The sequence below is a fragment of the Parasteatoda tepidariorum genome, chromosome 4 (genome assembly GCF_043381705.1).
Source record: "Parasteatoda tepidariorum isolate YZ-2023 chromosome 4, CAS_Ptep_4.0, whole genome shotgun sequence".
NCBI lineage: Eukaryota > Metazoa > Arthropoda > Arachnida > Araneae > Theridiidae > Parasteatoda > Parasteatoda tepidariorum.
This window is the reverse complement of record NC_092207.1, coordinates 94,422,416-94,440,481: the sequence shown is the minus strand read 5'-3', so window position 1 is coordinate 94,440,481 and position 18,066 is coordinate 94,422,416. Positions and strand designations below refer to the sequence as shown.

Sequence of the window (18,066 nt, the reverse complement as noted above, 5' to 3'; positions counted from 1 at the left end):
ATACTAGACAGAGCGCAAAAAGAAATTAATACACGAATAACTTTTTATTTAGTAATCGGATTTTCACGTATTATGTCTCAGTCTTAATGGTCCGAGGACTTTATTTACTAGTGCAGAGGACAGAATTTACAGGAAATCGAATAATTTCGAATTTATCAAATTTTTAAGAAGTTATCATTTAAAATTTAATTTTTTAGGAACTGATTCGACTAATTTTGCTCGAATTTTGTGCTTTGCTATTTATTACATTCTTTAAAATGATGTAAAAATTTGTGTTCCTTGCAATTCAAAGCTAATTCGATTGCTTTTAACTGAAATATCAAACAAATAATAAATAATCATTTAAAGCTTTTTTTGGAGGAAGTTATTTTTGGATAAACGAATTTCATAATCACGTGCAAAATTTTTTTGATTTGGTTAAAAATTTCTGGAGATATGGAGAAATACTCAAAAAGTAAAATTAACATTAAGGGATTCAAACTTTGGTCAGTTCTCCTCTCATAACTACTGGGGACAAATTGCTTTTCCAAAATGCAGCTACCCGCATATTTTGAAGGTCAAGAAACAAAATCTGTCGAAAAAAAAGGTATGTTTGTTCAGAAAAAATATGTTTTGTGTCTGATTTCGCAAAATTTAAGACAACTTTTTAGCAACTTTTAAAACATCGTCTGTTCTAATGAATTAACATATGTTAGGTGAGGCTTTTAAACTAGTAAAATAGAACCCTAGCAAGTGAAAATAGGATCATTCGATCAAAAGTTATTTAGGGTATTCCCTCCCCTTTTTACTCACTGTACATAGGAGAAAGCTCTGTCTCCAGTTTGCAGTGTTTGTCGCAGGTCTTTACTTTACTTACTTATTTTCTCAGGCATTTTGTACAAGAAGCATGCATATGCAAGATATACCACAATTTTTTTTTTCCAATGCCCACCTGGATAATGACCTAGGTCATACAGGCACCTGAAGGGCACATTTGTTGGCCACTCTTTCAGGGGCACCATATTAGGTGGGCCAACGTTGCTCCCACAGTAAGGACAGATAGTACAGAGAAGGAAAGAACATCCATGACTTGCCCGGATTTCGAACCCAGAACCTTTCTGTTGCAAGGGCAGTTCCCTAACCCCTACACAGGCCGGTCGGCAGGTATACCACAATCACCATCTGTAAATAAATTGAAAATCTCTGTAAAAACGTGCCTTTTTGGGTCAAAAATTATTATTTAAAGAGGAATAACAGACTTGTCAAAATCTAACGAATCAATGCTGAAAAGGGTAGAATTAAAAGTATCTAAACCAGTTTGATTTCCAGTTAAAGCTTAAAGATGGTTCCAGTCATCTAAAAATAGTGATTCGTTTCTACATTCTTCTGTATCGTTTTTTATTTTCTTCTTATTATTATTAAACGCATTTTAAACGTACTGTAAGTAAAAAATAAAAAATAAAATTTAAAAAATAGTGCATGCCAAATTACCATTTTATTCTAAGGATCGGATTTTTACGTTACTAGGAGTAAATCTGAATTATTCGAGGATTTAATCTTAAATAAGAGCATTGATTGGAGCAGTCGATATTTTAAGTTATGTAATTAGACACAAAAATTCTTGAACCTCGACATTTCCACGGATTTGAATTCGTGACCTTCGTAACACCAGTACTAGGTAGTACTAGTACGAAAATATAATTCCGATAGTTTTGACAGGAGAGCAGATATTTTATATCGAATTATAAGCTTCATAATTGTGTGTGAAAAATTCTTGAATCATTTCATTAGTTCCGGAGACATGACGAAATACGTAAAAAATTAAATTGACTTTTTTTTTCAGAATGCAGCCTCTCTCTCTCCCCCCCCCCCNTTGTTGCTAACCCCCATATTTTAAAGGTCAAGAATTTAAACTCGTCGAGAAAATTTTTTAGCGATTACTGTTAAAAAAGTGTCATTAATATAAGATCAGCACTATGTTTTATGATGTAATTTTATACAGCAATTCACAATTTGAGAGTGAAGAGTATTATATCAAATAGTTTCCACATTAGGGTACTAAATATTAAATAGTTTCTACATATTAAATAGTTTCTACATTACTCTACATTAGATTATATTTAATTGGTTTCTACATTATATTGTAGGAAGACCGAAAGACCATCAAATCATCGACTGAATTGGATAAAACAATGCATTTTGACATTAAAACTGTGACATTTCGTCGTAAGGTTTTATTTGCATTCATTTAAAAAAAAAATTATTCTAGAACTTTCAGTTGCGTGTGATGCATATAATTGTTAAACTTCAATTTAAGTTGTTTTGGTGTCACGCAGTTTTAATTTATATTTTTAATATTTACGCACATACGTCGATTTTCATAAGTCAGGAATTATTTATTCACTATGATCATTAAAAGGCATATAGTATATACGTGAAATAGTATAATGAGGAAATAGTTTTTCATCGCATTACAAAACTTTTAAACAGCTGGTTTAAGTTTATTTCTCTTCAATATTTATTTAAAATTAATATAGTATCTGTTTTATCCACTTGTTTGATATTGTTCAATCGCGATATATGAAATGTGATCCGAATAGTTCTACCGGGACAGCGAAAGAATCGGTTTTTAATTTCTAGTTAATTTTTCTAGTTAAAATAGATGAGGTTTATTATTTTTATTATTATTATATTTATTTTTTCTGTTATTATCAATTTATTATTTAGTTTTAATTTCGCATTTTGAATTCTTGGTAAGTTTTTTCTGTACTATATCAATCAAATCTTTAGAAGAGAAGATTTTTTTTTGTTTTGTTTAAAAGTTCCTTTAAATAATCTCTCGTCCCTCTGCATTAAAAAATCGTGAGGGCCGGGTGTTTTTGGGGGGTGAGGGGAACGTATTTGTATTATATCTGTATTGATCATTGAACTTGACGTCACATTTTGATGCGCAAATATTATGGCATTTAGAAATTTGAAATAATAAAATAATAAAGGTATGCAGAAAAATGCACACGGAGTATATTGGAATGAAAATATCTAACATTCGATAGTCATCTTGGGAACAATAACTGTTGATTTTCGTAGAAAAAATAACATGCGGGTCGCACGACAGGTTTGGAGCTACAGGTCGCTCTACAGGATGTTTCCACATATAAATCAAATCATTTAGATCGAACTCAAATACGATAATTTTATTTATATATTTACTGGTATGCATGCATGTAGGATTGTACAGTTAAAAAGCATTTGTCAATCAGAAGGACTCAAGGTCATTATTTTATTAGCTCGTGCTGGCGCTTGACCTGATGTCAAAAGTAACAAAATGAATTGACAAATAAAAAAATAAAGAAATACCAGAAAGCTTTCAGATGGTGCCAGATATACATCAGAACATTTACATCGAACTCAAAAGAGATAAGTCCCACAATGAGTAGATCGTAAAGACATGGTTTCCAACGGAACACCAAAGTGGTCACCCATCCGCTTACTGACCGCATCCCTGTCTGCGGTCAGTAAGCGGATGGGTGACCACTTTGATCAACCTGAGTAGGGATCGAGGGTGTGTATCGGTCCTCGTTAAGCTGTTCTCTAGCAAAGTGCTCGGCTTCGCGCTCAGGTCGTCGGGCTACCAAAGTGAAGGAGCCATCCTCTCTGCAGAGGATCAAAATTGTGAGGTCATGCCTTCGGATAATCCTCAGGGATGTTTCCCAGACCATCACTAATAGCCCATTGTGCAGCTCTAATGTGACGTAAATGCACAACAACAAAAGAGATAATTTTATTTATTTATTGATACACATAAAACAGAATTGTGAGCTCAAATACAGTACGACTAAGAAGCACGTTTGCCAAGAAGAAAGACAGATAGTAAAAAGGACAGCACAAAGATACATCCTAAATTGCTTCGTGAATCCAGCCCGCTACCTCCACGCTACAAAACTGGATAAACCAACGCTAAACCAAAACTGGAGATAAAAACCAACGCTACAATTTGAACTATAAGAGGACCATTCTTACTGCCTTCGTAGGGCGAAAATATCGCAAGTGATTGAAAACATAACTAGCTAGTTTTTCGTGAGTAAAAATATTTCACTTATCGGGCACTCACTTATATGCGAATTTTTCACAAGCGAATAAGAAAAAATCACATGCGAATGCAAAATAATAGCAAACTAATGCAAAAAATCCCCACTGTTATCGCTTTGCTTAAGCGATCGAATGTAAATGCGCTTCACGCATGCGCGAGCAGTACGTTTTACATATTGTTTTGAAACATTAACGCGGGCGTCTGGTGGAAAATGATCCTTTACTTTTGGTTGTATTAAACGCACTTGTGTTTCTGTGGAGCAATAAATGCACATGCTTACCCGCTCCAACCAAAAGATCGTCTGCTTAAATTCCCTCATTTGGAGGCGTGTCATTTGAAAATATGTTTGCTCTGATAGCACCTGCTTTTGTTTTCTTATAGCGAAATGACTCCGTTTTCTGCGATATCTTTCTCAATTTTGATTCATTACATTGTTTTGATTACTTAGAACGCACGTCTTCAATCATCATGGCTGAGATCAATGAGTATACTTTACATCAGCGACAAATTCTCATGTTCGTGCTTGTTTGTGTTTTTGTTATTACGATTTGTGCTGTCACGCTTTCAATTCTAATTATTGATCCTGCATTGATTGAAGAAGAAGGTAAATATATTATCCTAGCAATAAAAACAATAGTTCTTTGGCGGCGCAATTTATTTTATTTAATTGTTTGTGTTACTTTACTAAAAACATTTGCTTAAACTGATTCTTTATTTAGAACATAACATTCCTAAAAACTAAACAAGCCAAACTTTTATTTTCATTTAAGTTTCAATAATCGCCTCCATTTAATTATTTTAATAAACTTATTATCATTTTGAATATTAGTTTTAATCAATTATTTTTTATTTATTTCATTCCATATATTCTAAAAATTATTAAAGTTAAATTTTAGTTAAAATATTTTTCAATCTAAGTTTTAGATAGATTGGAACACATTTATAAAATTCAAGCTAAAGATTTATGCTTTGAATATTCGCCGCGTCATAAATGTCTGATAGTATGATTATAAATGTTTAAATTTAAAATGATTTATTTATCATTAATTTAAAATCCCCTTTAGAAACACAATTTATGGTACATACCCTCATTTTGTAAAGGAAGAAATTAACAATCGAACAAAATATTTACTACTAGTTCTTTTTATTGCACTAGTTAATTGGATTAATATTGTTAAATATAAAAAAAATATCAATTGTGTTTCAATAAAAAAGAATTAGTGGTAAGTTTGTTGATATTATATAAATCAACTATTTCTAATAAAATTTTAGAAACGAAAGATTATTTAATTAGCTTATTTATTGATAAATACATAAAATCAACATGAATCACTGATATATACAGTTTCTATTTTGTAATTTATTATTTTAACATTGCAACATATTTTTTTAATAAATTAAGATAAATATAAACATTAAAACCATCTATGAAAACAAAGGTTTAATTTTTAATTTTATTTATTTTTAATTGTATCTATTTCCAAAATAAAATAATTCAAGATCTTTTCATAGTTAAGAGTCTTCCCCCCATCCAAAATGAAGTAAAAAGTTTATTTATATTTTTAGTTAACCATAGATTCAAAAGTATATAAATTTTCTAGTTTAATTTAAGCTACTTTCCGTAACTTTTTTTTATAAGAGTTTTCTAATTCTTGAGTTTATTTCAGAATTAAAAGTATTCCTTTCTAATATTTTATTTAATAAAATTTTGGGTATATTTTTACTTTTTTTCATGGATTTTCTTGATTTTAATTTTCTTCCAGCTGCATACTCTGGCAAACAGCATTTCTTACTTATAGTGGTCGATGATCTTAGACCTGTTTTAGGCTGTTATGGTGATGAAAAGGCCATCACTCCAAATATAGACCAGCTAGCAGCGAGGAGTGTCCTTTTTAAAAATGCTTACACACAGGTACATAATTTTATATTTGATATTAAAATAGTGAAGCATCTTCTTCACTTGTAAAAACGTTTTGCTGTTGTGTAGTTTTAATAATTGTGATGTAAAACCAGATAAATCTGTATCATATAAATCTTTCTGAGATTAAATTATTTTTGTCATGTGCAATGAATATTGAAGTATTTTTACTATCTTTAACTGGAAACCAGTCAAATTGTTCTAGTTCTATTATATTATATTAACCTTTATTCAGTTCTTGTAATTTATAAGTTGTGCACCTAAAACTGTTTTGAAATAAGATTACAAATATCAATTTTGTATAGTCTTAGTTTATATTTAACAACTTATTATTTTATTAGGTATAGAATTTTTATTTATTTATACAGCATGCGTATAATTAGTTATAAAAAAAACATTTTGTTCAAATGATTCGATTTTTGCACACTAAGTACAAATCTTTGTGGTTGGAATTCTTAACTTCAAATATGCTAATTAATTAGTGTTAACAAATATTTCGTTTACAAAATCAAGCCCAAAAACAATATTTCTCTTAATAAACATACATTTTATTTTAATATATAGATTTGAATTCTAGACAATCAAAATATGAGGGTTAGCCACAAAACAAAATTCAAAAATTAATTAGTTTAGGTCCCTAAATATTAGTTTCACTTTTTGTATGTTTTGATATGTTTCTTGAGCCCCAGTAAAGTTTGATTGCACATCATTAAAAAAACTAGTTTTTCCAGAGTAATGCAGAATAATAATATTGTTTAAGAATCATTTATTATTTTACTTAATAGTGGCCAAAAGACAGTTTGATAGTAAAATTTTAAGTTACGTAATTTTAAATAAAAGTATTCAAAATTTGTGTAAAATTTATCCAATGGTATCTTAAAATTTCAAGAAAGTTATATTTTTTAATTTTCAAATATTTATTTTTATTTTCTAAAAATGCATTTACTCTGCAATTCAAATTTTTTTTTTTTTCTCTTCATGTTTATGGCTGTTTACTAACTTTTATGTACGAGTTGCATTTCAATTTTATGGCCAGCTCTTCATTGCCAATTCATGAAAAAAAAACTCCATTGATTTTGTTACCATATTTATAAGTGTTTTATTTATATATATATAAAAATGCCTCTTTCCCTACTTTTTTATTAAGGTATTGCTCCTATGACCTCTAATTTGTAAGTTTTACTAAAACTTTTATATTAGCTTAAGTTGAAATACTTCAAATTAAGAGTAAGCATTTGAAGAAAATCAAAGCTAATTCTGTTAAATATTATCATATTTTTGCAAAAATTCTGTTTTTCTTATGTCTTGATTTATTTTTGATGTTCATTGTACATTAACACATATTCTAATTGATAGCAAAATTCAAATCCTTTGCTTCTTAGTTATGAAAATAGTATTCAGTAATGAATTGGTTAATCTTCTATTCTGAACCGTTATGAAATGTAACATCAAGATAAATAATTCAATTTTTTATTGCTATAAATTTTTAACTTATTGCAATTCAAATAAAATTACATATTTTATGTTCTTGGAAATAATTATATTTTTGAAATTTACAAACACATCTTATTAATTTTCCAACAAGAAGCAGGTATATAATTTTTAGTGAATTAAACAGGAATATTGATATGATGGAAGTCAAACTTTTAGAATCAGTTTTCATTTTCTCTGAATAGTTTAAAATAGATTGTTAAAAATGAACATGTATACATTTTTCTTTAATTTCATATTTTTTAAGAATAATTTATCAAATAAAATGCTATTTTTTTTAATGTTATTAAGTATTCAATAAACTAATGTGTTTATATTTTCTCATATTATCTTAATACTATTCCCTTTTTTCAAGCAAGCTCTTGATGGTCCTAGCCGCATTTCATTCCTAACTGGCAGAAGACCAGATAATCTACACTTATATGATGAAGGATTTTATTGGAGAGACTTTGTTGGGGATTTTGTAACTTTGCCTCAACATTTCAAGAACCATGGGTATGAAACTGTTAGCATTGGAAAAGTTTTTTCACCTGGTAAAGTTCTTTCTAAATTCATGATTTTCTAGAAGTTGTATTCAGAGTTTTTGTTTCTTAAAATTTCATTTTAAAAGGGCAATGCTCGAATTTTGATAAGAAAAATTAAATATGCATTTTAAGATATCACTCATCAGCTATTAATATTTTATTCATTTCAACGCAATCACTTTTTGTCATTGAAACAATAATAAGTCTAGTTTTGTCCAGGCTCATTAAACAGTCTATACATTGCTACTATACCTGAAAAAGTGGTAATACATATTTGTTTACTCCAAGGGGATATTTATTTCTGTTAACCACCATTTTTGCTTGAAATAATTACTATGACTTGCTTCAGATCCCTTTTTAAATGTTTCTATTAGTAATATATTATGGTAGACTGAACTACCTTGTTTGTGTAAAATTGATCCTCACAATGAACCACTTGTACTAATATTTTTTCCCTTTTTTAAAAAAGTAAAAATTTTCGCTTTTTTTAAAAAGTAAAATTTTTTACTATTTTAAAAAAGTAAAATTTTTTCCCCTTTTTAAAATAAGAATTATTTTTCCCTTTTAAATTTACATTTTTAAAATGTAAAATTTTACATTTTTAAAATGTAAAATTTTTCCCTTTTTTAAAAAAGTAAAATTTTTCCCTTTTTTTAAAAAGTAAAATTTTTAACCTTTTTTAAAAAAGTAAAATTGTTTCCCCTTTTTAAAAAAGTAAAATTTTTTCCCCTTTTTAAAATAAAAATTATTTTTCCCTTTTTTAAAAAAGTAAAATTTTTCCCTTTTTTAAAAAAGTAAAAATTTTCGCTTTTTTAAAAAAATAAAATTTTTTTCTATTTTAAAAAAGTAAAATTTTTAACCTTTTTTAAAAAGCAAAATTGCTTCCCCTTTTTAAAAATGTAAAATTTTTTCCCCTTTTTAAAAAGGTAAAATTTTTCCCCTTTTTAAAAAAGTAAAATTTTTCCCTTTTTTAAAAAAGTAAAAGTCTTTTAAAAAGAAAGCTAGGCATAAATGGAATAGGTTCATGATAAATTTGTAATTGAATCCAAAGATTTTTCTTATAGTGGTATTTTTTTTCAAACAAAAAATAATTAACCCTTAAAAAATCAGAGTATTAATAAACTACTTATAAAAAATCATTGCCTTATCACTCTGGTACTTTTGTTCAAATGTGTTTATAATTTTTTTTTTTACTTAGAAACATTTTTTTTTCATTATGTGCTATTCACACATTCTACTTTTACAACATTTTTAAAACATTAACATTTGAACTAATTAAAAAAATTAGCTAATCGCAGTTTCTCTAGTGAGTACCATTTAAAAAAACTTATTTGGTGTGCTAGGAAGTAACCAGGTTATACACTCGTCGACTGTTAAATGTTTTCTTCACAATAAAATGCTACAATTAAAATTAAGATGTTTAGAAAAATTATATATAAAATTAATAATCTATTAATAATTGTCAAAAATAAAAAAAATATTTACTTAATTATAATGTTCCTAAATATTACCCGAATGAAGAAATTAATATTGTATGTAAATTTTACTATTATTGTTTTACTCTAAACTTTTTTTCTCTTAGGCCTTCTATCTAATGAGACAGATGATTATCCTCAGAGTTGGTCCAGAGTACCTTACCATCCTCCATCTGAAGATTTAGAAGAGGTATAATATTGTGAAGGAAAAAAAATAGAAGTTTTATAATATTGCTTTGTTTTGATGATGCATTATTTTGGAATTCTTTGATGCATAATTTGTATTTGGTTGTGGGTAAATTAACCTTTTCTTTAATATCATTTTTAGTATAGTATATTTGCTGTGTGCTGTATCATGTTTAAATTATACTTATTAATTTAAAATTATGTATTACTTAAAAGTAGTAATTAGTAGTAAAAGTAAAGTATTAATCGAAAGTAGTTATTACTAGCTCATTCCCCCTTCTATATAGAATAACTAGCTATTTCTGATAGCATATTTTAAATAAAAATTATTTTTGTCGACTTTTTTTCATTGCTATCTTAGAGCAAGCAATGTAAAGATTCTAATATCTTGCATAATGATTATAAGAGGAAAATTAAATAAATCTTCAAGATAAAGTTGTTTCACCTCTAGGTCTTCAACTTTAAAGTTTGATTCGAGTATTGAAATTAAAAATGTGTTATATAGTAACCATACTTATCATATTTTTCAAAATTTAATTACTATTGTTCAAGATTTACCCAATTTCGACTGTGTGTAAAAAAAATTTTTAAATGCAAAATATGTTACCTTATAAAATCCTTATCAGCCTTTAATCCCTTCAGTGGGTTGATAAATGAGTACCAAGCATGCTTGGGAGCTAAACACTGGGGGTTCCGCGTTTGGTTGGCCATCTGACCAGAACATCTGCTCCTGCACCTGAGAGTCTAAGGTCAAGAAAACTGAGATGGGCACAGTAGGCCTTGGCCCTCTATGGGCTGTCGCACTACTGAGTTTAGTTTAAAATCCTTATACGTTGCCTTATACCTAATAAAAGTTTTGACTTTTAAATATATATTTCTTTAATATATATATATATGTTTCTTTGTTTTTATTTCTTTTAAAAGTTGCAAACATGTTGAAAATGTTAAAAATATCTGGAAAAATTTGTAGGGAACTTTCAAGATTAAACACTATTTATATTTAATATATTGCCATTATTATGTCTTATTCAATAATACTTACTCAATTTTACAAAATGTAAGCTAAATTTAGAAATTATGACTAATGAAAACATTATTTCCAAAAAGACTGATATTTATTATTATTCTTCAAGCAATAATAATTGATGTTTTTTTTTCATAAGAAACCGAAAACAAAACATTAAATTTAATATCTCAAATGCCTTGTCGCTGTGAAATCCAATGAAATTGTATTTTGCACTTAAAAAGAAATCTCTAAAGCCAGTTTTAATAAAAAATATAATTATCTTTATTTTTTGGACGTAATTTTTACTGTATAAATGAAATCAGCATACATTATAAATTTTTTGAAAATTTTGAAAAAGTATTAATTGCTCTTAGCTAATTCCTTATAAAATAAAAGTTACCTCTCACAAATGCAATTCCATTATACTGATTAAATTATGATATGATTTATACTTATTAAAGATTAAAACTACAGTTTCAATTATTTGTAGCTACTGATACTTGAAAACCAGTATTTAAATTGTAGTTTGTATTGTTTGAAATTTAAAACTACCTTCAATTGTACAAAGTTTTAACTTTTCTTTCTAAAGAAACTTGTATGTATAATAGAATCTGTATTCACTGACTAAAAGTTTAACCGATTCAGCATAGGAAGGGTGAGCGATGATCAGTGTCAATTACCTGATTTATTAGTAGAAATAAAGAACCATCGGTTTATAACAGTTTTGTCTGATGTGGAAAGGCTGAGTTGTAGTAAACAGATTTATTTGTTGAAGATGCTGAATCTGTTAAAATAAACTTAGAATGAAATTTGAAGTATTTATGCTTTAATAAAATACATTTGAAGCATGCTTAGAAAATTTAATTAAAAAAATTTTTTTTATAATATTTACTTGTTTTAGTTTTGTCAGTTACCGGATAATGAAACAGCTTTTAACTTAATATGCCCTGTAAAACTGGACCAGACAAGTTTGCCTGACATTGAGAGTACCGAATTTGCAATTGACTTCTTGAAAAATAAAAGTAGAGAAGAGAACAAAACAGGTCCTTTTTTCTTGGCAGTTGGATATAATAAACCACACATTCCATTCAAATTTCCTAAAGAATATTTAGGTATGTGTTTTTAATATTTTTATTAATAAGTAGTATTTTACTCTTTCCAACCTTCTGTATTTACTTAGTTTATTCCATTTTCTAATGATACTTTCTAATTACATATTATTTTGCTTTTTTTATAAATTTGAAAACCAAATACTAGAGCAAAAAATATCTTTATTTTATAGTTTAGCGGTTTTATAGTAGAACTATAAATATAAAAGGAAATAATTAAATTGAATATTCATATTTTTCTTACTTAAAAAAAAAAATTATTCCCCTAAAATCAATTTTCTTTTGATAAATTACCTTTTATTTTATTTTTGATACATTAAATAATATATTAGTATGTTTATAAAATATTTAATATCTTTTTTTTGTTAAATTATATTAATAATAATATATAATAATATAATGTTAAATTATATTTTTCAGATTTATATCCTTTAGAATCAATGGACTTAGCAATAAATCACACTATTCCACCAAGATTACCTAAAATATCATGGAATCCATGGATGGACATTAGGGAAAAAGATGATGTAAAAAATTTAAATGTGAATTTTCCTTATGGGCCATTGCCAGAAGACTTACAGGTTAAGTTATTTCTGATGATATTTAACCACTTCATTTGTCGAATATTTATATCTTACACCTCTAAAGTACTTAAAACTTTAAATTCTAAAACTTTTTTTTTAAATTTTAGAAACGTATTCGCCAAGCATATTATTCATCTGTATCTTATATTGATGATCAGATTGGGAAAATTTTAAATGCTCTTGAAGAAAGCAAATTTGCCGACTATACTACTATTGTACTTCTTGGAGATAATGGTATGTATTTTTTTTCCTTGTATAGTATGGGCATGCTTAGATAAAATGAAAAACTTTCTGCAAAAACAAAATCTCAAAAAGACTTTCTACACAAGCAATTTACTAATTCTTCTGACTTGTTAAAACCTTTTCATCACCATCTAACTTTGATGAAATGTGTTTAAAAAGCACTTTTAAAAGCATTTTTTAATTTTTAAAAAAAAAATTAGATTGATATACATATTAGCATATATTTTTTTAAAATTAGAAGTTTTATGAAAATATAAATAGAGTTGTTGATTTCATTTGTTTTCTTTTATGCTTGGCTTTCTTTGTAACAGAAATGTTTGCTCAGAAACATTTCAATGAAATTTTTAATAAGTTTTTATACGAATCACTTTCCGATTCTCCTACTCTTAAATAACTTTGATTTCTTGCTTGTGCTACTCATTTTACAATATGTAATAATACAAAATTAAAAAGTATTGAAACTGTGTTACATCAATGTATTTTATCACTGAAAAATACTACAATCAAATTACGTACTTGATGTTACAATTTAAGAAAAGGAGTGATATGAGTTTAGATATAACATAATTTCTTGAGTTTTTTTTAATAGTAATGAGTGAACAAAAAAAAATTTCGGGACGATGGCAAATTTTCTGCAAGTGGCATCCATGCCTTCATGTATATTATACATATCTGAGTATGGGGAATTAACTGTCTGGAGCTAAATACAGATGGCATTAGTAGAAAAAATAAAGAGGCTTGCAATGTTTAAGGAAATCAATAGCTAAAATAGGCAAGAAGACTAATTATTTTGTATATTGATTGTTTACAATATTTTATTTCTTGTTTCAGTTAAACAAATAAAACTTAGAAAGATCTTGTGCAGAGTCGTATTGAATGAAAACTAAATCTTGAATTTAAGAACTGAAATCTGAATCTCAATAACTAAACTAACTAGAATACCAAGCCAGTTCAAACTTAACCTTTCAAACACACATATTGGAAGGATACACCAGAAAATTTCTAAGTTTCTTTTGGTTTCATAAAGCTTTTAATTGTTAATTCCCTACAATTGTGCAAAAATTGGATGTTTTTATCAGCAATGTCTGGGTGCATTTTTATTTCTTTTTAATAAGGAATAAAAAATATAATTCAAAAATATCTGAATATTTTATTCTAAGAAGCAGGAATTAATAGGAAAAACTCGTAATGCTACACCATCCACAAATGTCATTATTGTATAATATTCATCCTTCCCTTCTTTAAAAATGCACAAATATTTAGTTTTGAATTTTCTTTTTTTATATTTGTGACTTTTGTTCTAGTATATTTTGAAAGGAAAAATTTTTTGTTGTGAATGTTTGGCAAGTGACATTAGAAACAACTATTTTCTTTGTAAATAGCATAATAAAAATACAAAGCTTAAAATTATAACTAGTTATCTTAGTATTTGAAATCATATCAAATTCCTTTTTTTTGTATTGATTAATCATAATTATTTTGACTATTATAGTTAAATTGCCAGTTTGTATTAATGTCATATAACCTTGTTTATGCCTTTTACATTCGACAACAGCTATACTGTGTTATAGAGCAATCAAATATTATAATTTATTGTACACCTTAAGTTTTTTTATGAATATAAAAAAATATTTTTTGGGCATTTACATAAATATAATTCAAGCCTAAATACATTTTTGCATTTTTTTTAGCTTAAATACTAATTAATTTACATGAGTGACGTACAGGTCAAATGCAATAGACACATCTAGAAGCATGGAGTTTCTAAACTGTTTACATTTTGACCTAAACGTTGACTATTATCCTTAAACGATTCAATTAATTCTAATGGCTAACACGTTATACTAGCAAGTTCCTGCTTTGTTTAATTTGTTTTGTGAAAAATCCCAATCCATCTGTGAAATAAATTTTTTAATTTTGAGGAAGTTAAATGCGAACAATCTACAGTTATAATATAAATCACAAAATACAAAACATCCTGTCTTATCTAAAGCTTTATATTTATACCATTGAGGTGAATTTCACATATTAATAATACATTTACAGGGCACTCACTAAGCATTCGCCACCTTGCTAAATGCGATAAAATCATAAATTCGGTGAAAAAAATTGTGATAAACTAACCATAAAATACAGATTAATACATTCGATGCCAGATCGCGTGACAAAATACTTTCCTACAGTTTGAGTCAATAAAACAAATTAAGTTGTAACAAGATGCATATTATCATCCAACTATTTTTGCTGAAAATATGTTTTCTCGTGACAATAACATAATGTTGCTTCAGGTTTATCCTTATATTACTGCTCAAGTCTAAGAAGTCAACAATAATTAACTCCAACCTATTCCTGTTTCTTTCCCATTCATTACTCATTTACTCCTCCTCAACTACAAAATGAATTTGCATTTTATAAAATAATTCTATTTATAGTAAATTTGTATTTTGATTTGAATTTTTTTACGGGAAAAATTCAATCATAATTTTTTTTAAAGTTTTGCCTTTGGTTAAGAATTTCGAAAATTGGCTAATACTTTAGATATTTAGCTAATTTACTGGCTAATAATTTAAGTCCTTAGGGAGGGCTCAACATTTATTTTTGGTTGTTCAGTTTTCTTAAATTGTGAAATAGTTATTCTGTATTCATAACATATTTTTCAGGTTGGTCTCTTGGTGAACATCAAGAGTGATCAAAATATAGTAATTTAAATAATTAATAATTATCTTGATATAATTATTCTGTATTCATAACATAATTTTCAGGTTGGTCTCTGGGTGAACATCAAGAGTGATCAAAATATAGTAATTTAAATAATTAATAATTATCTTGATATAATTATTCTGTATTCATAATATATTTTTCAGGTTGGTCTCTGGGTGAACATCAGGAGTGGTCAAAATATAGTAATTTTGAAGTAGCTTTACGTGTGCCACTACTAGTCTACATTCCTGAATTAATGGAGAAAGAAAGAGAACCATTCCACCACATTCCAGTGATCAGGAAACAAACTTCTACCTTTGAAAACTCTCCAAGTTTAAAATCATCTAATCCTTCTGCTAAATATGTTACTGAAGAGTTAGTTGAATTGGTTGACGTTTTCCCAACACTCGCTGAAATAGCTAACATAGCAATCCCACCGATTTGCAGGCTATATCTTACAAACTTTTGTTCTGAAGGTCTAAGTTTCTTTCCTCTTGTTCAACATCTTATCATTGATCCCTGGATTGATTTTTCTTGGAAACAAGCTGCTTTTAGTCAGTATCCAAGACCATCGCTTGTTGCTCAAAACAATAGTGATAGACCATCGCTTGAAGACATTAATTATATGGGATATTCTATAAGAACAGCAGACTTTCATTATACTGAGTGGCTGAGGTTTGATGTCGAGGAGCTTAAACCAGAGTGGCCTGTCATTATATCACGAGAATTGTATGACCACCGACTGGATCCTCACGAAATAAATAATGTTTGTGATGATGATGAATATTCAAATACTATGATCGAATTATCTAAGAGGCTTAAGAAAGGTTGGCACCACGCTATGCCACCAGGTTCATTTGATGACTTTTTTGAAAATTAACTATTTGTCTATAAGTTTTTTTTTTTCCTAGATCAAAAAATTATGTTTCTGAATAATTAATTACAACTACTGTGAAATTTTTAATAACGCTGATGTGTTCAGTTTAGTTTTAATCTTGTAAAATGCATTCAGAGAGAAATCATAATAACATCTGTTTATATGAATTTTCTACCTTGAAAATACGTGGAAGTCCCTCTGATCTAATTCAAGGTGATAATCTGATCAAATTTTGTGTTAGGTTGGTTTTATGAGGTTTAAAACTTTTTAAGTTATTTTCTTTAGGTGTTATTAAAGTTATGAAACTGTAAAAATTAGTTGACTAAGATTTAACTCATGTGTGAGTTACATAATTGATTCATATAGAAAAAAAATTCCTTTATCATCCGCAAATTAACTTTTCTATGTTAAGATTCTGCTGTTCTTCTCTATACCGTAATTAATTGTGCATGTCATTGGAGATTTGAGGAGAAAAAAACAATTTCAATACTTAATTTTATTTGATAATTGAAAATACCAGCATTTACATCTGAATTTTCTTAATCTTATTATTTCAATTGCATGTTTCCTGCAGTTAGAGCAATAGAATTTTTTATAATTCAATGCTTTATGAAACTAATTTATTTCTAAGGAATTTAATTTGAGATAATTAGAAAAATAGATTTTATGTGAGATTCTTTATTGTATTTAAATGTATCCATGGATAAGTACACTCTCATTTCTAACATTAGTTTGCCTAAAACAAAACAAAAAAATGTTTAAAATACCATTACAGAAAATATTAATGTATATAGTTATACCCAAGGAGATAGTCAAAAGGAGAATACAGGGTCAAAATACTTAGATGACGAGTTACAAAATCTCAGATATTTTAACAAACAATTTTTAATAAATGAATTTTATTTTTCTGCGTGCTTATACAGTTTTTTTTATGAAATAGTAGAAATCTTCTCTTATATTAAAATCAAGATCTAAACTTTAATTTGAGTGCTGCTTCAATTAAAGAAAAAAGAGCTGGAAAATTATCATCCCAGTTATTGAGACGTAGAAAATATTTAAATTTTTTTCACCATAGCTTATAAAATAAAATATTTATCTCTTAAAATATTCATAGATAGTAAAAAATTTGTGACATACTAACTGCCCTTAAGTTGACCATCAGTTTTTCGAAACTAACAAAATTAGAAAACAAAAAAAGAAATTTTTTTTAAAAATATGTAAAAGTTGGTTTTTATTGCTCATCAGAGAAAACAGTATTCAGCACAACTGAAAAAGAAACTTATTTGTATTTATTGTACTAATGTTGAAGGAGATTTTTTTAATATTGCTATGTGTATGCTACTCAACACGCTTAATTGTTTTTCCATTTTAGAGGGATTTACCACATAAGTATCATTTATGTTTTGGAACAACAAATTTTTACATAGGTTAAAGATTTAAAATCCACTCAACCTCTGAAAATGTTAGACTAATTTTAAAAGTGTCTTGTGTTTCACTATTTTTAGTGCTCATGAAAGAACTTAAAAAGCATATATGTAAAGAACTATAATTTTCAGCTTGTGATTGATGGGTGTTGAAATTTTTCTTAACCTAAAAGTAAAATACTTTTTATTTTCATCATTTTTTTTTTTTTTTGACAAGGCCATGGTAGTGCAAGAAAATTTACAAAAATTAAGGATTTTGAACAGCAATACAATGTAAAAAAATTATTCTTAACAATTAACTGAAACAAAAACGTTTTTAGCCATATTTTTCGAGTTATAATATGTTAAAAAAAACTACAAATATGTTAAAATAACTACACATATATTAAAATAACTTTTAAATAATAACTAGGGGCACCACTTTCCCAGTTGTTTTGTAATCTTTCTTGTTTGTCATCAA

The 18,066-nt window shown here is 27.4% G+C and overlaps 1 protein-coding gene across 1 annotated transcript; it reads left to right on the top strand.

Annotated features, from left to right (window-relative positions):
- The first annotated feature begins 4,292 nt into the window (after positions 1 to 4,292).
- Positions 4,293 to 17,416, top strand: LOC107436780 (iduronate 2-sulfatase). Its single transcript, XM_043049055.2, has 8 exons — positions 4,293 to 4,673; positions 5,833 to 5,981; positions 7,834 to 8,011; positions 9,585 to 9,667; positions 11,571 to 11,781; positions 12,199 to 12,359; positions 12,470 to 12,596; positions 15,470 to 17,416. The coding sequence occupies exons 1-8, from the start codon at positions 4,538 to 4,540 to the stop codon at positions 16,183 to 16,185; spliced, it is 1,761 nt and encodes a 586-aa protein (XP_042904989.1). The 5' UTR covers positions 4,293 to 4,537; the 3' UTR covers positions 16,186 to 17,416.
- Positions 17,417 to 18,066: the final 650 nt, after the last annotated feature.

Bases quoted from the DNA above. Each gene is read 5' to 3' on its own strand.
- LOC107436780 (XM_043049055.2), top strand. From the start codon at position 4,538: ATGGCTGAGATCAATGAGTATACTTTACATCAGCGACAAATTCTCATG. The intron at 4,674-5,832 runs GTAAATATATTA...ATTTTCTTCCAG, and splicing joins TGCATTGATTGAAGAAGAAG to CTGCATACTCTGGCAAACAG. The intron at 11,782-12,198 runs GTATGTGTTTTT...TATATTTTTCAG, and splicing joins ATTTCCTAAAGAATATTTAG to ATTTATATCCTTTAGAATCA.